This window comes from Camelus ferus, chromosome 12 (assembly GCF_009834535.1).
Source record: "Camelus ferus isolate YT-003-E chromosome 12, BCGSAC_Cfer_1.0, whole genome shotgun sequence".
Lineage (NCBI taxonomy): Eukaryota > Metazoa > Chordata > Mammalia > Artiodactyla > Camelidae > Camelus > Camelus ferus.
In genome coordinates, this window is record NC_045707.1 from 4,009,924 (window position 1) to 4,031,002 (window position 21,079).

At 54.4% G+C, this 21,079-nt stretch overlaps 1 protein-coding gene across 12 annotated transcripts in view; it reads right to left on the reverse strand.

Moving 5' to 3' along the window:
* Positions 1-217: 217 nt before the first annotated feature.
* The window catches only part of LOC102514263 (casein kinase I), a 33,915-nt gene continuing 13,053 nt past the window's right edge, over positions 218-21,079 (reverse strand). For 2 of the 12 annotated variants that reach the window (XM_014550788.2, XM_032492243.1), the window contains exons 2-7: positions 19,446-19,533; positions 11,437-11,547; positions 11,181-11,329; positions 9,710-9,938; positions 8,966-9,136; positions 6,974-7,691 (exon numbers count right to left, since the gene is read on the reverse strand). In XM_014550788.2, the coding sequence (XP_014406274.2) occupies positions 7,051-7,691; positions 8,966-9,136; positions 9,710-9,938; positions 11,181-11,329; positions 11,437-11,547; positions 19,446-19,521 (1,377 nt within the window). In that variant the 5' untranslated portion in view covers positions 19,522-19,533 and the 3' untranslated portion in view covers positions 6,974-7,050. Of the gene's footprint in view, positions 1,398-2,230; positions 2,297-2,997; positions 3,138-3,232; positions 3,426-4,236; positions 4,298-5,059; positions 6,741-6,846; positions 6,951-6,973; positions 7,692-8,965; positions 9,137-9,709; positions 9,939-11,180; positions 11,330-11,436; positions 11,548-19,445; positions 19,534-21,079 lie in introns of those variants that run through there. The other 10 variants (XM_032492245.1, XM_032492246.1, XM_032492244.1 and 7 more) reach the window with 10 other exon arrangements.

The following is a 21,079-nucleotide window of genomic DNA, read 5'->3' on the forward strand; positions in this document are numbered from 1 at the left end:
ACCGGGCGCTTGTGAGGATGCAGACTCTCAGGCCACACTCCAGCCCTCCTGAGTCAGGAGCTGCACTTTGATGAGGCCCCCAGGTGGTCTCTATGTAGCTTTCGAAGCACAGGTTTAAAACAGCCACAGGGAGGTACCAACCACTGCCCATACCTACCTCCCAGGGATGCTGGGGAAAAGGCCCCAGAGCAAAGAGGTGAACCAAGGGCTGCCCATGTCACTTTATCCTTTTCTACTTTATTACTTCAAATTAACAACCACAATAAAGCTCAAAAAAGTCCAATATTTACACAGGAAAAAAGTACAAAATTCCCCCCAAAGTTCTTCAGTATTTTTTTTCAGTTTTTTAAATTACAAAGTAATAAAAAGCTTTGCTCTTTAATTAAAAAAAAAAAAAAAGAAAAAAGGGGAAACAGAGGTAAATAAATTAGGAAATACACACAAGGGAAAAACAAACAAAAATGAAGTAAAAATGGGTGTTAAGGAGGAGGGATGGATAAACCCAGTTCCCAGCCCTGACCCCAGGCTCCTCCTCAGAGAGGCAGAATGCAGAGAGGGGGGACCCCAGGTGAGTGTCAGGACCAGGAAATTAATTTATAACCCAGGAGTCAGATGCTTTCTGGAAGCAGTCTCCACAGATTCTGCCCTAAGACCAGGAAAGGGGGACCACAGGCTGACAGTCTCGGGGGTCAGTGGTGACGAGGACCCTCTGTGCCCTTCTTGAGGGACATGAAAGTCACCACCCACCCCGATGTCCATATTAGGGGGATGAGAACAGAAAGTTGGCCTGGTAGGTGGGTGGTGCACCTGCTGTCCTGGGAGATACATACATACACGCTCACAAGGACTCTCGGCCCCACCACCTCACCATCCACTCAGGGTCTCCACATGGAGAGGCAAAGAAGGGACCCAAACACTCAGGGGGGCACTGGAAAAAGCCCAACACAGAAAGTCGGCCACCATCATCTCAGGGGGGTGGGGGCTGCACATGTCTCCTGTGGTTCTAAGGCTCACGAACACGCAGTGGGACCTGCCTCTGACCAACCAATCCATTCCCCCAGCTCCTTGGGCCACCTCCTGATGGCCCGTGAGGACCCGCTGCATCTCCGGTGCAGAAATGTCCCCCTCCCAGCCATGTCAGGTGTCGGCTGAGGCGGGGGCCTTGGTGTCTGGGGAGCGTTTGGCAGCCTGAAGGTTGTGGGCAACAGGAAGTGTGAAGGGACGAGGATCCTCTGTGCTGAGGGCATCCCATCTTCTTGCCAGTGGCAAAAAGAAAAAAAAAAAAATCAAAACAAAATCCATCATCGGTTTTGTGCTGGGTTTTTTTCTTTTTGTTCTTTTGAGTGGTTTTTTCCCCCCATCTTCTTGATTTTTTAAAAGAAAATACAGTGAAGACACTAGAAAGGGGGAGAGAGAAGACAGATCAGGTGCACATCTGCCTCTGGCCACACATCCCCCAGCCACTGGCAGCTCGTCTTCCTGCCCCCAGGGCTTGGAGCTGGTCCGTCTCTGGGATACATGGTTGGCCCCTCATTCTCACAAAGACATAGAAACTTTCTCCCTCCTCTTTTTGGTGAGCAGCCACCCAGCCTCACATCTGCCCCACCCTGCTCCAGATGGCTGGTTCCTCAGCCTGAGGTCTGCTGCAGGTAAACCCTGATTCGTGTCCCAGCGCTACCTGTGGGATGAACCTCGGCAAAGCAGATCACCCAGGACGTCCTCATGTCACGTTGAGCCCGTGCAATGGAAGCTGCAGCCAGCCATGTATGTATTCTGCAGGGAGCTCAGACCTCCCGACACCCCCTCAAAGAAGCCCCTGCCGTTCCCCCCTACCCAACAGGGCCCCAGAGTGCAGAGCTGCTGTATGCTGCCTCAAGGCCTTGTGCAGCCACAGGAGTCCCACTGAGGCTCACACTGCCCAGAGAGCCTTTCCTGGGCTTATGGAAGCCACCAAGGGCCTTCTTTGACAGCAGATAAAACTCCTAAGTACATGGTCCTGTTCTAAGTGCTCTGCATGAATTTTGGGTTTAATAGCCCAAAAGCTGAGCCAGGGCTAAAGCCAACTTTCCAGAATAGTTAAGGTAAAGCGGGGATGGAGGGCTGGCCCCACACAGCAAAGAGGTTTTCCAGCAGAAACTAGCCTGCTCAGAGCACACACACTGGTCTCCTCCTGGGGTCCTGGGTGTTTCTAGACCTGGCTGGGCTGCATCTGCAGCAGATATCCACTCACCTAAGTAAATACTGGTCCGATGGTGGCTCCTCCTCACTTCCCGAGGTGGTCAAATGGCACGCTTGTCTTCGGGAGGGGAGGAAAAAGGAGGGTGGTGAGCTGCTAGCAACAGCAATTTGGCAAGTCTCTCCTCACTGTGGAGCCCCACTGCCACCCCTACCAGGGACCTCGAGCCAGGGGCAGTGGTGTGTGATCTCGAAGACCCAGAATGCTCCTGCTTTGTAGACAAGAACACTGCCCAGACAGGCAAAGCAGCTGCTCTAGGACCACACGTGAGTTGAGCTACTAGACTTGCAACTCACGGCCTGTCCTGCTGAGGACAGGGTGGCTCACCTCTGCCAGACCCCTTCCCTGGGCAACTCCGGATTCTCCCTTCCCAAGTTTCCTAGCCCAAATGTGGCCCCTACATGTGGCCACCAGACAGAATCCTCCCATCCTTCCCTCCTGTGCTGACTGGGACCTTGCCAATGACAAGGACCATGAGCCACCTCACCCCTCCGCCATGAGCTCCCTAACGCCCACCCTGGGCCCCTGACAGTGAGGGATGGGTCCCAGATCTACCACCTGCTGGGACAAAATTACTACTCTAAGCTTCAGTTTTTGTCTTTGCTCACTGGGGCTACTCAGACCTCAGAGAATTGAATGAGGACACATTCCTGCTGAACCAAAGGGGTGACTACAGAGAATCAGCAGAGAGGAAAGAACAGAACTGGGGGGGTGGTCTCTGGCTCAGCTGGGAGGCACAGAAGGCCTGGAGGGCAGCTCACCTGTGAGGCTGAAATCCGGGAGACCTCTTGCCGCCCAGTGAGGTCGGAGGACGAGACATTGGCGGGCGCACCCCTGTGTAGCCTCATGCTCACCTTCCTCTCTCTGTCGACCCGTGAGATCGCTCTGGGAGAAGTATTGCCTGGAGGGCGAGGCAGGGGGAGGCTGCCCTCAGTATCCAGGGCCCTGGGGGCCCCACCCCTCAGGCCCCGCCCATGGCTCAAGGTGCCCGCTCACCAGCTTGCTGGATGCGGGAGGCAGGGGTGGAAGCCACAGGCTCGGCAGCGCTCCGGAGCCGGTTGGCAGTGGCCCCTGTGGGTGGGCCAGGGGGCAGGGCTCGTGTCGTGGACCCCCGGAGCTGCCCCATCCTCTCCTCGCGCTCGTGTTCTCGCCGCTCCCGGTCCACGTCCTCGGGGTTCCGGGCTGCACCCTGTGGGCATGTGAGATGAGACCTGGTCAGCCCTATGAGGTCAGGGTGCTTTGGGATCCAGTACTCCCACGGGGGCAGAGCAGGGGAAGGGAGGCCAGGTGGGTGTCTCAGGAAAGAGGCATCTCAGAAACCCTCTGGTCCAACCTCCCCCTTAACAAAGCAGGAAGCCCAAGAGACCTGGAAATGACCCATGATCATACAGTACAGAGAAACAAAGCCACATAACTGCCTGGAAGGAGGAAGCTGGACCTGAGAGGCAGAGGGAGGTCCCTGTGCCCTGGTCTTATGAGGCTGGAGTCAGAGTTGGTGGGCTAATGCCCCAGGGTGAACAAGGGCACTCCTTGGCCCTCCTAACCTGGGTCACCTCCGTGTACAGAGGGCCCTCAACTTCTAAAGGTTTCCAAACACAGCACAGCAGATGTTTAGAGGCCTGGAGAGAGAGTTACAAGGCTAGCTGAAGGTGGGGCCAGGACTCGAACCAGGTCTCCCAGTGCCTGGCCAGGGGATCTTTTCAAAGGGCTGCTCTTCTTCTGCCCCTGGACCTGGCAATGGCTTCTGGCAAGTAGAGTAGGGGCCAAAACCAAGAAGCCCAAGGGACCCACACAGATGATGCTTGCCTTGGGATGGGAGCAGAGAAGAAATGGGCTAGATGCCCCATGGAAGAAAAAGAGGCCCAGCAGACAGGCTGGGGCAGAAGGGGTGCATGAGCCCCAGGGGCCCTGCCCTCCAGCCACTGCCAACCCCTGTGCAGGAGGAAAGGAGAAAGGCCCAGAGAGGAGCACAGCGTGGGAGCGGCACCCAGCCGCGTTACCTAGTTGGTCCTGGGGTCGTCCACAGGGAAGGGCGGGGGGCTGGCATGAGGGGGGCCGCATCTGTGGAGGAGAGAGCTGCAGGCTGAGTTGGGGGCCTGCTCATGGGCCACAGGGTACGGGCTCCTCCAACCCTGACTCTCCCAGGGAACTGGCCTAGAAGGCCCTGCTGTTCTTGAGAGATGGGGTAGCCCTCAACTTTAAGCAATTCCAGGAGGTAGTGGCTAGGAATCAGGGCAATCTCTGAATCCTTGTGAGGAACCAAGGCCCAGAGAAGCCATGTGATCCTCCTCCTGGGGCCACACAGCTCAGGGCAGAGCTGGGGTATGAACCCAGGCCTCTGCCACCCAGTCTTGCTCTGCTCTCTGCACCCACAGAGGACCTAGCAGAACATTCTAGGGACACACATCCTCAGTCCTCCCACCCACCAGCCTGTCCAAACAGGCCTGGAAGCACCTGGGCTCCATCCTCTGACCTCCAGTTCTCACTCTAGGCTCCCACCCATTCAGTTACCGACTGGCAAATAGAGGAGCTCAGCCAGCAGCACAGCAAAGTCGAGTGACAAGAGCTGCAGCACCACTCATTAAACACCCTGTGAGCAGAGGGCACACCAACCCTGCAAGGGTTGGGGAAACAGGCTCAGTGAAGCCAAGTGATACACTCAGAAGTGCACAGTCCAGGGGCCATGGCTGAGCAGAGCACTCGAGTCCCTGTCCTTTGTGACACAGCAGGCTCAGGCCACTGCAGCCCCGCAGCAGGAGGAAGTGAGCCACACTCTCCACGTTTCCATCCAACCCAAGTGATGCCTCAAGAAACGCACACCAGGGAGGTCTCTTGGCTTTTATTTGCCCACAAGAAAACACAAAAAGTCAACATCAAAGCCACACAAGCATCCACCCATGTCTGCGTGGACCCATCCTTGCCCATGTTGAGTTTCCACCTGGCCGGCTAGTTGGACCTCGGATCGCAGTGGCTGCATGCTGACAGCAGCATCCTAGGCTCCAGGGATTCCAGGGCACTGATGTCAAATGAAATGGGATGGCTGCTCCGAGGAGGGAAGCTCTCAGTCAAGGGTGGGATCCTTCTCATGGGAGTCTGCCGCCCGTGGTGCTCAGCAATGTGTCCAGTCTGCTGGTTGGTGCTAGTGAAGACTTCCTGCAGAGGAGGGTGATGTGGGAGGGGCTTGGCCTCAGGGTCCCCATCTTGTGTCTGAAGATGCTGCTGTCAGGGACGGCTGGAGGTGGTCAAGCTCACCATGGTGGTGATGGAGTGGAAGACGCCCACTTTCCAGTCCGATGGCCCTCAAGTCAGAGATCCATGCAAGGTAAGGCTACTGGCACCTCTGCTCAGCTTCTGACTTCAGGGCCTTCCTCGAAAGGAACCCCAGGAGTGGATCAGGGTGCCAGCAATGGGTGGAGAGGGTGCTCCTGGCATGGCCTGAGACAAGATCTTGTCAGCTGGACAGTCCCATGTGAGGCTCTGTGAGGAGCCATCTGGAGTAGCAGGTCCCACAAAACCTTCTGTGATGACGGATGTGTTCACCTCTGACTTGCTGGAATACGGTAGCCATTAGCCAGCTACTCGTGGCTCCTAAGAACTTTAAATGTGGCCAATGCGACTAAAAAAGTATGTTTTCAGCTTTGATTAACTTTAAGTAAAAATTAGCCACAGATACCCAGGGGCTACCATACTGGGGAGCACAGGCCCAGACAATGCAAAATCCATTCTTGGAGCTCTACCAAAAGAAACGGCCAAATCTAGCCCAGAACCCGACTCAGGAATGACTTTCTACACGGATGAGTGAGTGCCCGAATGCCCTGAGCAGTGCCCTGGAGTGGGAAGAGCCAGCCCTGGGCCATGCCCCTAGCCAGAAGGTTTGAGGTGAAAAGTGCCCCATCACGCACCTCCCACCCCTAGGGTCCTTTGGCCAGTGGAACCCCCAACCTCTGTCTCATTCCTTAAGAAACAGTACCAGACTGCTGTCTGAGTCAGAGAGACGAGGGGCACAAGACCGAGTGCCCATCCCAGCATCCAGGAGAACAAGGCCTCTGTCCTGAGAATCTGGCAGAGCGGGCCCAGGGCGCCCGCCAAGAAACGAGAGGCACACCAGGATGAAACACGGTCCAGGTGCGGGCATTTAATGAGCTCACGTTCAATATAGAGGCCACCAACAGGGTCTGGCTGAGGCTGCTGCTGGTGCCCGTTCCCACCAGGCCCTCCAGGGCAGTGAACATCATCCCTCCTTCAGGCTCTGTTCATCAGGCAGCTGATTCATCCCCAAGAATCTCACCGCAGGGACTTCTCCACCATGCCCTCTCCACTGTATCCCCACCATGCCAAGGGACGTCTCCTCGGGCCTGGCCCCGATGGGCTCAGGCACACCTGGTGTTGTCAGAACTGGGGCCCTGGAGTCCAGACCACAGGCCAGTAGTTTGGGGGGGGCAGCTCTTCCACCTCCTCCATGGGCCTATCTGGAGGGCCCTGGGTGCCCAGAGGCGCCGGGCACCTGGAAGGGACAGAGAGAGCAAGCAGAGGCTCAGCCTCTTGTGCCCGCTGGGTTAAGCTGGCCAAGTGGTAAGTCTTGGAGAGGCCAGGTCTTGGAGGCTCCTTACCAGTATACGGGTGGGTATGTGGGCCCGGCACAGGGACGAGGGTGGGGACAGGGCAGTGCAATAGCTTCGCTGTCACGGGGCTGAGCCTGGCTGGAGGAAGCCCCCTTTTCCAGCAGAGATGTGAAGCAAGACACAGGATGTCACACATTCCGGAGCTCCAGGCCCAGCTGACGAACGCTTCTCCCCACCCCACCCCCAAGATTCTTAAAAAAGAGAGAGAGAAGAGGCACCTAGCAAGACCCAGGGTCCCATGACCAAGAAGAAGGAAACCACAATGAATGGGTCCAGGCTGGCCAAAGGGGCCTGAGTGAAGGTGGCCACCTGGGATGTGCAGAACAACAAGAGCAGGATGGTGTAGGCCGCAATCAAGACAGCAGGGGGGCCTGCCAGTGCCATCCAGGCCCCGCCACGGGCACCTAGGAGGGATCTGAGGCCCAGCCAGGCCCTCTTGGGTCCGGCGGGAGGTGATGCTCTGCCTGGGCCCTGCTGACCACAGCGGCACATGCCATCAGCATCGATGAGGCTGGGGCAGGGGGAGCACGGGGGCTCTGAGACCCCCATGAGGTCACTTGCACTGTTCAGCTCAAAGCTCCCATCTTCTGGGAGCCCCGCCCGCCACAGGGCCACTTTAGCCTCATGAATCAGGGTCTCCCCAGTCCAGTCCCCCAAGCCCGCCTCGGCCTCCAGGTGACTCACGAATTTGAGCATGTTCCAGTCGAAGACGTAGTCATAGGAGAAGCCCTGCCGGTGGAAGAGGTTGCGGAAGAGCTGGCGCAGGTAGGAGTAGTCGGGCTTGTCGTCGAACCGCAGGGAGCGGCAGAAGTTGAGGTATGTTGAGAACTCAGCTGGTGGGGGTACAGAAGGGGCCGCTGTGAGGCTCATGCTCCCAGGGCCCCCGGCAGCCAGCACTGTCCTACCCAGCCACTGTCCCTCCAAATACTTTTGGTCTAAGAGGGGGCAATACGACATCTAAGACACTGTCCTCCTTAGGACAATCAGTAGCCCAGAGCCTGACGGGAACACTGAGCCACAGGAGGAAAACTTCCATTTCCTCCTCTGAAAATTAGGGGTGAGAGAGGCCCCTTGTGAGACAACAGAAAATAAATATACTGGTCCCTGCCCCTGGATCCTCGCACAGGGCTCCTAAAACCCTTGTAATTTCCTAAGTGGTAAGAGCACTTTTGCTCTAAGGAGGAGACTGTGGGTGGGCTCCTGGAAGGGGCCCTGTCACCAGAATGACCAAGCCATCATTAGACACTTGGAACGTCCAGCCCCCACCCCTACTCACTTCTCTAGAGAAGGGACAGGGGCTGGAAACAGAGTTAGTGATCGCTCATGCCATGATGAAGCCTCCATAAAAATCCCAAGAGTGTGGGGTTTGAAGGGCTTCCTGGCTGGTAAACTCTTCAGGAGGGTGACACACCCCACCGCTATGGGAACAGAAGCTCCTATGTTCCGGACCCTTCCAGGCCTCACCCCATGTATCTCTTCAAGTGGCTGTTTATCCGCATCCTTTATCATATCTTTTCATAAACTGATACTTCTCTGAGTTCTGTGAGCCAGATTGATTGAATCTGAGGAGGAAATCACAGAAACCTGATTCATAGCCAATCGCTCAGAAGTACCGGTGGCAACCAGGACTCGTGACTGGCACCGGAAGTGTGGTGAGAACAGTCTGTGGGACTAAGCCTTTAACCTATGGGACCTGATGCTATCTCAGGTAGACAGCGTCAAAATTGAGTGAAACCATAGGACACCCAACTGGTGTCACACAGAACTGCTTGGTGAGGGGAAAAACCCCCACACCTTTGCAGATCAAAAGTGTCAGAAGTGACGTGTTCTGTAGGAGGAGTGAGGGAGCCCCCCAGGAGGAGAAAGGACTAGAGTTTTCCCTAATACTCAGCCACTGAGAGGGGAGGCAGGAGCGTGGGTCAGGAGACACTTGGTATTTACCAGCCAGGCCTCCTAGCTGTGCCTGAATAGCGACAGAGAGCCTGTGATTAATGTTCTGGTGCCAGGGCAGTGGTGGCCCATGACGGCTCTCTGTGGCCCCATTTGCCCCGCAGGAAAGGCCTCCGGGGTCCCAGGTAACCACCCCACCCCTCCCCCGGCTACTCACAGGGGTAGCCTTTGCAGAGGACCTCGATGGGCGTCGACATCTTCTTCTCGCTGATGCGCTCGTACTTCTGGCGCTTGGTGGCCGCCTTGAGGCCCTGCCAGGGCAGGGAGCCCAGGTTGAAGTACATGAGCACGTAGCCCAGACTCTCCAGGTCATCTCGACGGCTTTGCTCTGCAGAGTCAAGGATAAGGTGAGGGGCAGGGTCCACTCGGGCTCCTGGTTTATGGGGGCTAGGACCCCTTTCTCCAGGACATGCTCCTTGATTGAGGGGAACAACCCACCCTGTGCACCCAGCATGGGTCTCCCTTTGTCACATACCATTTTGTTGCAGCCCCATTACAAACAGGCACAGTTATCACCCTCTTCTGCAGAGAAGGGGCCTGAGGCTGAGCTTTTTAAAATTCAATCTAGGCCTCGTTCTTCCAGCTCAGGCAGTTAATCTTTCAACAGCTGTGCAGTGGGCCCCCGGTGCCTCCTTGCCTGGCCAGGTAAGGCACAAGCAGACAAGAGCTAGGGACAAATCTAACTTGAGCACTTGCTAAGCTGTATGACCTTAAGCAGTCTGTGTTACCCTGTGAGCCTCGCTCATCCAGGCTACTATGGGGATGAAAGAAGGCATGGGACGATGCTTGGGACGATGCTTGGCACGATGCTTGGCACATGGCAACTACTCTCAGGAAGAAGACCTGCCTTGGTGGCCAGCAGCTCACGGGTGCACTTTGCTCCTGGGTCCCTCTCACTCACCGATGCCCAGGTGGGTGTTGATGGAGGCGTAGCGGGCAGTGCCAGTCAAGTTCTTGTTTTCCCGGTAGGGTATGTGCTGGTGGGTGCGGGCATCCCGGTACTTCTTGGCCAGGCCAAAGTCAATGATGTACACCAGGTTGCCCTTCTTTCCCAGTCCCATGAGGAAGTTGTCGGGCTTGACATCCCGGTGTATGAAGTTCTTGGAGTGGATGTACTCAATGCGGCTGATCTGGAGGAGCGGAAAGCAAGTCATTCAGCAAGTGTTCCGTGGAGGGGCTTCACCAAGCTCTCTGGGCCAGGCCCTGGACTGGGGCCATAGAGATGGAAAACATATCCATGGGCGGGGGAGAAAGATCAGTCTGCAACAATGTATAATGATTTCAAGGGGCAAGTCAAGGAAGGCTTCCTGGAGGAAGCCATATTAGAGAGGAACTCTGAAGAAGGAGTTCACCAAGTTTTCTGTGACACAGGGAAAGAGAGCAAGGTAGGAAAGCGAATGGCAAGATCTAGAAATGAAGCCCAGAAAAGCATTCTCCTGCCCGGCTCTATACCCTCGTAGGACATGAGAGGTCCTCAAGGAACCAGAGAGGCATTTCAAAGGTTGAAGCCTTAACTTGGTAGGGGTGACAGAGATGGAGCACACATAGCCAGGATTTGTCCCCTGGCTTCCAGAGGACACCAAAGCCAGACAGACACACAGGCCCTTGTCTTCGTTTAAACAATGTTTTAAAAACTTAAATTAACATCTATACACACAGTATGTCCTCTGGCAGGTTGGTTCCCTCATTGGGACTCAGGCTTCCAAGTATTTCCTAAACCTTTGAGTCTTCTGTCCTGTGAGACTCTGACAATCCTCCTCTGCACACACACACTTAGCCTAAAATTGAAGGATGCTTGCAGACTTTCTGCAGGGCGACCACAGACACAGACCCCTATGCAACACGACCTCCATATACTATTCCAGGGCTAAAATGCTATGCTTTTTTTCTCTTTTTTAAGTTTCCCTCCCTTGAATTTATAAAGGACTTAAGGACTGCTCATCCATGGGTGCTGCTCTGGTCCAGGCACTGCATGGTATCCCACTGGACCCCACAACAACCAAGCAATGGGGAAATGCTCCTGAGATGACTGAGGCCCAACAGTTCACCTACGGTCACTGCATGTGGACATGACCCAGTTCATCTGAGGGCAGAGTCCCAGGCCTTCCCCGGGACTCAGCTCAGTAGGTCTGGAGCTGGAACTGGGAATCTGCATTTTAACACACACTCTCACCCCTACCCCCATGGCTGATGGTCAAAGCTCCCAGGTCCTGGTCCAGGAACCTGGCCTGTCCTGTGTCACTGTCACTGCCTCCTGCTCCAGCATCCTCCAGATGAATACCCAGTGCCCAATAGCACGATGGGGAAGAGGAGGTTGAAAGGGAAGCCAGGAGCCCACAGGGCCCACAGTCCTCAGTCTGGGTGGGACTCACCATCTGGTCGGCCAGGAGCAGCACCGTCTTGAGGCTGAACTTGCGGGAGCAGAAGTTGAAGAGGTCCTCGAGGCTGGGCCCCAGCAGCTCCATGACCATCACGTTGTAGTCACCCTCGGCCCCGCACCACTTGATGGACGGGATTCCCACTGTGGGCCAGATACGGGGCTGTCAGGGGCAGTCACTTCCCATCCCGACCAGCCCCACGGCTCCTCAGGCTCCCCCACCCACCCACCAGGCCCCCTCCGGCCCTCACCTCCCCCTTGCATCATCTTGTAGAATTTGCTCTCGATGTGCAGCTGGGGGTGCTTCGTTTTCACACACTCGAGCTTGATGGCAACTTCTTCACCAGAGGCGATGTTGGCACCTGCCAGGGACAAGAGACCAGGGTCATACTCTGCTGGCTGGGCAGCCCTAGACCAGGACCAACTTAGTGTCTGCCCCTACGCAGCTCAGTGCCCCTCGAGGGAGGCTGGAAAAGTGGCAGAGGGCCCAGCACCATATCCAAGGGAAGCAGAGGGAACTGTGGACATAGAGTGGGCATCTGACCAGCTCGGGTGGGAGGCGAGAAGCTAAGCTGCAGCAGGGGAAGGAATGAGGGGTACGGCCCATTCAGAGAACCAGAAGCTGGGGCAGCAGGAAGGCTGAGTGTGAAGGGATCAGGGCAGGCCAAAAAAGGCTCACACACCAGGAAGGGGAACTTTATCCTGGAGACTGGGAGCCACTGAGGACTCCTAAGCTGGAAAGAGGTGAGGTCAGTGGTGTACGGGGCTGAGGAGGAGAGAAGGGATGGGGCAAGGCTGTCTCAAGAAGTTACGAAAAAAGACCCAAATCCAAGCTGCACCCAGCCTGCTTCCCCAGCTACAGCCACAGGTGGGCTGAGTTGGAGGCTAGGCTGAGATGGTGTCTCCTCGGGGCCAAGCGGGACTACAGCTGCAATAACTAAACAGTGTCGTCTTAGGCCACAGACAGCACAGGAAGTCTGTAGAAGGACACAACCCCTGGAAGACTGAGAACAGGTTAAAGTGGGCACCTTAAATCAGGGGACAAGATGGGACTGTGTAACAAACATCCTTGGAGCAACTGGCAAGGCATCTGAGAAAAGACACCGCAGCTCACACCACGCACCAGGAGGAGTCCCAAGTGGAGCAAAAGATCGAAGAGGGAAAAAGGTGGGGTGTAAGTTGGGCCAACCACTTTGGAAAACAGGTTGGTGTTCATCTAGTAAAGCTGAACACACACAAACCTTTGACCAAGCCAGGCTACCCCCAAGTGTACGCCCTTCAGAAACGTGAGCACCAGAAGGCCACGCCATCCACAACCAGAAAGTCCAGCACCAGAAGGATGGCCACCGGTGGCACAGGCACCCAGAGGTCCCCAGGCGGTGGGAAGGGATGCGAGACGGCTGCAGGCTGCAGCGAATGGCTCCTGGCATCCAAACCCTGAGCACAGAGAGCAAGGAGCAGCACCACTCCCAAGAGCCAGAAGGTGGAGACAACCCCAACACCCATCAAAGGAGGTGGGGATAACCACCGTCTGTCCCTGCAGTGGAGTGTTACTCAGCTCCAGAAAGTTACGGGGCACTGACACAAGCTGTGACATCGATGAACCTGAAAACACTGCTCGGCGAATAAGCCACACGCAAAAGGCAAACACTGTACGATCCACTACATGAAATGTCCAGCATATGTGAGTCCATAGAGACAGAAAGCAGATGGTGGCTGCCAGGGGCTGTGGGGAGCGGGGAACACGACATACAGATGTTCTTCTGGGTGATGAAAATGTTTTGGAACAAGACAGGGATGGTGGCTGCACTACACTGTGACTGTACTAAATGCCACTGAATTGTGTACTTTTTAAATAGTCAACTTTTAAAAAAATTGAAGTATAGTCAATTTACAATGCTGTGTTAGTTTCTGGTGTACAGCACAGCAATTCAGTTACATAAACATTCCTTTTTATATTCTTATTCATTACAGGTTATCACAAGATACTGAATATAGTTCCCTGTGCTATACAGTAGGAGCTTGTTAAAATGGTTAATTTTGTTATGTGAATTTCACCTTATTTTAAGGGAAAAAAAAAGAGGAAGGAAGGGGCAGAAGGCTGCAAGTACAGTTCTCCTTGTCTCAAACACACAATACTGAAATATATACAGTTTAGGGATATAAACATGGGATAAAACTTTTTAACAGAACAGAATAACTTAAAACAGTGATCACACCTCCATGTGGGGGAAGCAGAGGACAGGATGGGGACCAGGAGCCCTGAAGGTGACAGGCATGTCCTCCTCCAACTGGGTGGTGTGGAGGGCTCCTTATACCATGCACATGTTTTATATGTATTCTTCGGGGTGGGGGTAATTAGGTTTATTTATTTTTAGAGGAGTTACTGGGGATTGAACCCAGGTCCTTGTGCATGCTAAGAATGCGCTCTACCACTTGAGCTATACCCTCCCCCCTGTATGTATTCTTTTGTATCTATTCAACATTTAATTTAAAAAAATAAAACAATGAGATGTTAGGAGCATTGCCTTTTAATTTTGGGGAAAGCAAGGCTTTTTATCCCTGACTTAAAATCCAGAAGCCATTAAAGGAAAAGAAAAAAAAAAAAAAAAAAAAAAAGACTCCTCCTCCAAAGGAGAAATCCCTTCTCCCTGGCAAAGACACCAGAAAAAGTCCTAAGAAACAGTACATACTCATAACTCTTATCAGTGGCAAAGAGCCAATATTGCTAATAAATAATGAGCTCCTTCAAATCAGGAAAAAGACTGACGACTCCATAGGAAGTAGGGGAAAGGATTCAAATAGCCACTTCACAGAGCAATCAGTATAAAAATGGCTCACTCATATGAAAAGAAACTCAACCTCCTTGTTAAGAAAACACAAGTTGACACTACCCATTTTCACGTAAGCCAGCATGCCCCCTGTGGGCAGGGTGTGGGCAGTGGGCATGCCTCCCCGGAGTGTGAACTGGGAAAGGCCAGCTGCAGGGCCGCTGGGCTCCCTCCACTTCCCACTTTGGAGAGTTTACTCGACACTCCTGCACAGTGCAAAACAAGGTCTGGACGAGGCGGTCCGCTGCAGGCTCTTTGCAACAGTAAAAGCTTGGAAACAACCCAAATGTCCAGCAGTGGGGACTGGTTAAATAAAGAATGGCCCATCCATAAAACGGAACACAATGGAGAAAGAATGAGGAAGCTCTCTCTGTGCAGAGTGGAAAGATCTCAAAGATACAGGAAGTGAAAAAGCAAAGTACAGAACAGTATGTATTCTATGTGCTCCTTTCAGTGTTAAAAAAAAAAAGTGGGGAAACAATTTGTATCTGTGTTTGGTTGTAGCTACGAAAAGAAACATGAGAAACCAGTAAAGACAGGGTAGGGCTGGATCAGAATGGGAGGGGATAAAGACATTTCACTGATACCATGTTATGTGTCATTTTTTTCAACACTTTTGTTGCAACATAATTCACACACTACACAATTACTCATTAAAAGTGTACAATTAATTCAGTGTGGTTCACAAGCTCATGCAACCAACACCACAATCAATTTTAGAACATTTTCACCAACCCCCAAACCCCTGCACCCTTTAGTAGTCACTCCCCACCTCCCTGCAACCCTCCAGGTATAAACAACCACTAATCTACTTTCGGGCTCCATGGATGTGCCTACTCTGGACATTTCATATAAATGGATTCTGCTTTCAACTTAGCATGTTTTTTGTTTTGGTTTTGTGTGCTTTCATTTCTGAGCCACATAAAATTTAAAAAATTAAAAAAAAAAAAGATTCCTAAATCCAGTAAGCAATGGGACAGGAAATGCTTTGCAAACTGTAAAGTGCTTTTGATACATCAACACTCGATCACTGAGGAGAGCCTCACATGTTTCTGGGGGACAGTGAGGATGTAGAGGTGGGGGGCTAGGGCTCACTGCAGTCTGCTGGCCATGCAGCAGGAGGAAAGGCCACAAGAGCTTCTGCTGTGTGAGCAGGACCGTGCCAGACAGTGGTCATAGCATGTGCAAAGGCCCAGCAGCAGTGGGGTGCAGTGAACTCTGGGTGGTCTGATGCAGCTGGAGCTCAAGATGGCTGAAGACCATGGAAGAGGTGAGCAAGGGAGAGATGGGAAGGGTCTCATGTGCTGAGCTAAGATCCCGACCATCAGCCCGAGACTCCACAGGCCAGGCGTCGATTCCTTATCACCAGGCACTGCTGACATCTGGGCCTGATGACTCTTTGTTGTGGGCTATTCTTTGCACGGTGCGGTGTTCACCAGCATCCCTAATTTCACCCATAAGCTGCCAGTAGTACCCACCACCTCCACCCCTGAGGTGAAACAACCAAAAATGTCTCCAGACCTTGCCAAATGTCCCTTGTGGGACAAAATCCAGCCCCCTTCCTCTTGTTGAGACCCACTGGTGTATTAGAAAGGACTGGAGAGCACTTGAGGGGGAGAGGAGACCCAGAAGGAGGCTGCTGCAGTTGTCCAGATCAGAGCTCGTGGTGGCCCCACCAAGGCAGGGGGCTGAGACCAAGTGACACTTTAGACACAGGGCCCTCAGCACGTATGATTCAGCAGATTGTGCACAGAGGAGAGGTGCCAAGGAGAACCTCCCTGAAGGAAGGTGGAGGGTAGAAGGAGCCCTTTGGCCCTCTGATCTCTTACCCTATCCTGCAAATACTACTGTTTGTATCTCTGTTCGACACATGTGGAAACTGAGACACCAAAGGTCAATGACTAAATACCACACAACTTTCCTGCAGAAGGGACCTAAGCTGTTAGGCAAAGGCTTCTGACTCCCACCGAGTGCTGGAAAGCTGCCACAGTTGCCTCCCCTGTGGTCCCACCACCACCAGATCCCTTCCCTGCCTCTGAACTCTACCAAGAAGCTGCTAGTCTTTTCTCTCTCCTTTTAATTCTCACAACTACTGACCCAAGGCTCAGAGAGGTTAAGTAACTGGTCCAAGGCCACACAGAATTGGCTGGGGCAGAGCCAGGAATTGAAGTTTGAAGCCCGAGAGACCCTGCTTTCTCCTCTGTTCCAATTCCCTAGCATCTCATTCATTCGAGCAACAAACCCATACTGAACCCTGGGCCAGCTGAGGCAGCCCTGCCCTGGAGGAGCTCAGCTCATTTTCCGAGGGAACAACAAAGGATAACTGACTAAGGACCAGGGTGAAGTGGCAGAGGGGGCCCATCAGTTAGACAGAGCAGCCCTGTGCAGGCATAAGTCAGTCTGGAAAAACAGACTTGGACACTGAGAAGGGCTTGGACCTGGCCACCCCTCTGAGACCTCAGCAAGCTCTAGGTAGGGAGCGGGACGACCAACCTCCCATAGGGCTCACTCGGACACTCACAGACACACGGGGACACTCAGGGACCTGGCTGGACTAAAGGCGGGGATGAAGTACCCCTACAATCACTGGCTGGGAACCACTGTCCCCTCCCCATTTAGAACGGAGGACCAGAGACTAAGAGGTCTAGAAAGTCCCCAAGGGCACACGGCTAGTGGTTGGCAGAGTGGGCGGCACAGGCTTGACCACCTCTGGACCCCAAGCAGCCAAGCTGAGGCCCGAACAAAGCTGGGCCCCCTCTCCTGCTGGCCACTTTACGATGCTGAGAGGAGGAAGAGGAGGTGCCGGAAGGGGAGCTGTGGGCCTTGCAGCCACATCCACAAATGTGCTCGCCCACAGTCGATCCTGGAAAGCAGGGCCTGGAGGCCGCGCCCAGCCCCACCTGCAGAGGCCATCTGGAGTCAGGCCCTGGCACTGGCACCAGCAACAAGAATGTGGCCAGAGCTTTGAACAAAAGGAGCCAGCGAGGCCAGCTGGAGAGGCCCTACAATCACCACCGTCCCCACATCAGCGAGAGGGGCCCAGGAAGGAGCCAGGAGGACACCGCATCAGGACAGAGCCCCTGAGCTCTGTGCAGCCGGGGAGGGCTGAACATTCAGGGAGAACTGGCTCCCTGCCCCGATTCAGGCGGAGAGTTGGGGGGACACAACATAAAGGCACCCCTGCTGGGCCAAACACGTGGAGTCTTTGCATGATGAGGATCTCATTACTTCTCTCACCACAGTGGAGGCCTCATGACCCCATTTTACAGACAGGAAGCCAAGACTAGCAGAGGTCATCACTTGCTTAAGAGCATACAGCGAGGAAAAGAAATGCCAGCACCCAAACCCTGGTAGAATTTACTCCGAAGCCTTACGAAGAGGAGTAAACCTGAACCTAGGTTTGAAAATGAACTAGGTAACTACTAGACAAACAGGAAGTGCTGCCCCCAGGGAGGGCCCACCACAGGGACCAGGGACACTGGCTTTCTGAATGATCTTGGGTTCCCCCTCCACCTCTGGGCCTCAGATTCCCTTCTGCAAAGGGAAGGCCTGGGACCGGGTGCTATCCAGGAACAGGATGCATCTGCCCAAAGCTGCCTCTCCATGCCCTCTGTCCTCAAGCCAGTGGCTCCAGGCTTCAGCCCATAGCCCAAAGCCTCCATCAGAGGCTCCTTTACACCCACCCCCATTTCACAAACAGCAAGGAGACGGGTACCCCATTCACAGGTGAGAACGCTGAGGGCTCAGAGAAAGGGACTTATCCCAGGTCACACAGCACATGAGAAGTACACCGGGGACCTGAACTTGCCCCCAGATCCTAACCTATCCTGCCATAAGTGAGGCCACTTCACAAGCCTCTGCATGTGACAGCCCCCATTTCCTCCTTCGTCCATTTGCAAGGCATTCACCGAACACCCACGTGCTGGGCGGTGGGACAAGAGGGACACAGCCTAATACTTGCCTCCCCCGGAGGAGCTCGGGGTCACAGAGGAAACCTTTCAAATAACTCCAGCCTGCACTGTTCCTTCCTTCTGTCCTCAGCTGTGTTTCCAGAGGGTGATCTACTAGGTACCTTACAATGACCTGCACATCCAGCTGGCACTTTACAGTTTACAAGATGCTTTTCCATGTGCCATTTCACTCATGTCTCATGACAGCCCTTGGTCAGCCATGCATCTGCATCACACAAACTTCACAGACCACACAAAGCCAGGTCTGATGTCTCCCTCCCACGTTCTGTCTTGTACACACTCTCAGTCTTGGGGAGGGCTGTGGGTACAAAGAACGTACAGAAAACTAGTTTTCAAGAGTAGCCTCGGGTGGCCAGCTCGAGCTGCTGCACTTGTCTCTTGATGTGTGAAGCGGGGACAGCTCAGCGTATCTCTAGAGGCTGTTGTGAGGGGAGACCACATACAAGTACCGTCCAGAGAATGTGTGCATCTCGGTCTCTGTCCCCTCTGATGGGGAACGAGGTAGCTCACTGAGATTTCAACCCCAAGTAGGCAGGGACCCAGACCACTAGGTAAGAGAAACCTCCCAAGTTTTGAATCAATGAGCAAGGCACACTGACCTGTCAGTTTCCTCTACCCAAGACAGAACTGACTTATTGTTCTTTTCTGAGGGAAAACAGAAGCACAGATGCTTCCCAGGGCACAGGGACAGAAATGGGGATAAATCCCAGTGGCTGGCCAACTTGCCCTAACAACTCTGATTTGTGATTACCAACACAACCTCTTCCCTCCAGACCAACAACTGCAAAGGAAGGGCTGTGACCCCTGACCGTGCCGTGCCCACTTAGGGTAGCTGAGAAAGTGGCATTCTCCCAGGTTGAGGACGGGGTGAGATGTCAGTGACTTGTTTAAAACAACACCATGTGAGCAAGCTCAGATTTTTAACAGGAAGCACACCAGGGGAGAGAGATTCTAAAAGCTAAGACCCCCCTGCCGCCCCCACCTGGAGGTTATGGGGGAGCCTGCGTCATTCCAAAGCCTTCCCGGGCCGAATTCCAGGAGGCCAGACCACAGGGAAGGAGCTTAGCTGGGAGCAAGCGGCAGCCCAGGCCTCTTCTGTCCACCAGCATCCTTCTCCCAGGAGATAAAGAGACAGGGGTGCTAATCCAGCCTGTGCTTTCCCACGCCCAGCTGGAGACCCAGGTCAGCTGCAGCTGGAAACCAGAGTTAAAAATACCGTCTTCTGCCCAGGCTGCAGCAAGCAGGAACCCCACCCTGCCCCAACTGTGTGAGGAGCCCCTCAGCCTGCTTCACCCGCAGCCTGCTGCTTCCCTCCCCACCCGGGGCGACCAAAACATGCCACCAGAGCCAAGTTCTGCCTTCTTTCCTCCTAGCACGAAGCCCTGGCATCTTTCCTCCCAGTCCCCAGGGCTGCCCCAGGGGCTCCAGAACCACTGAGCTAGAGCCAGGAACACTCACCTAAGTAGATATCTCCGAAGGACCCGCTCCCGATCTTCCGGCCCAGGCGGTACTTGTTTCCCACGCGAAGCTCCATGGTTCACTCTCGCTGCAGAAGGAAGCAGAAACACGGGGTCAGAGAGGGGGGGAGCTGGGAGCCGGCCCAGTCCCTGGACCCCACCCCTCCCCCACTAAAGGCCAGGCAAAGCCACAAGGAACTGGAGACACCAACATTCTCCCTCGCACTGTCCAGGAAGGGATTTGGCTTCACTTCACCTGAGGGCAAACAGGTATCAGGTAGCACAATGGCCTCAACCTGTGGGAAATAGCCGGGACAAGCTTAAAACAGTCAGTGTGGCCAGGCAGAAGGGAAGACCAGGGCCAGGAGGAAAGAGTGAAGCAAGTATCTCCTTGGGGGACACTCATTCGGGGACCCTCCAATAGGAGCCTCTCAGGGGCAAGCCAGTCACAATGGGTCAAGACTCTGAAAGGAAAATCAAGGACAAAGTGGATGATGGGGAGGGGGGCATGCAGGAGCTGATCAGCCTAGGTGCTGCCATGGCAACCAACCGGCTTCGGGGATAGGAGGACAGATTGACCACAAGGTGCCCAAAGGAGTTCTTCAGCCCCATTAGGACTCAGAATGACAGGGTCCCCATGTCCCCATCCCCATCCCAGGCTTCTAGCACCAAAAATTGGAAGCCAGGTCTCCACAGCCTTTGCCGGTTTGCAGTGTGCCCTGCAACTCAGGGGGAGGGCAGGAAAGGGGCCCCCAGAACATCCACCTCCCAGTCCTCTCCCTCTCTCAACCTCAAACCAAGAACCTCACACAGGCCTTTCTGCACATAGTTCTTTGGATGGACAGTTTGGCTTCCTTTAAGACTAGGAAGGTCTCTTAAGAGGGCCCTGCAGAGCAACTGAGGGGACCAAAGCCAGGTTTTGAGCCACCAGCTTCTGTGGGGTGGGAGGAAGTCTGGGAGAAAAGTGCTGATCTGAGCACTTCCTGGCTCACTGTGCCCCACCCTGGGTATCCAAGCTCACAGAACATCAGGGGCCACCCTGGTAGGGACCCTTCTGCAAAGGTCTGGGCGCTCTGAGGTTCTGGCCAACAGAGGAGGAAACTCAAAGGCCTTTTCTGCTTTGGGGGATGGGGAGAGTTGGCCTATGAAATAAGGAGAGCAGTGAGGAATCCCTAAGATCTCAGAGTGTCTACAAGAGGGCCAGTGTAGGAAACTCAGGAGGGGCAGCCCCTTGCAGACAGGGAACTCAGGCCCAGGGAGGCCCCACCAGCTGCCCCGCACCCCACCAGCGGCAAGTGAGTAGCAGTTTCCTCCCCTAGGACCCAGACAGGGTTCCTGCTGCCCTACCTGGCAGCCTCCCACCCTCTCAAACAGGACTTATTTCATTCCAGGGCCAGGAGGCAAAACAGGAAGATGGAAGAGCAGCAGTGCAAGGCATAGAGGCTCTGCCCCTTCCCCATGCCAAGCACTACCCGCCAAGAGCCAGACCCACCTGGGAGGGGAGATAGGAGAGATTTACTCCACAGATGGTCAGGCTGGAGCTCTCCACCCCAGCGGAGGCAAGGAGCCAACAGCTCCTGCCCAGGAGAGACGTCCAGCCCCAGCACCTAGTTCCCAGGGAGCCAACACTAGCCC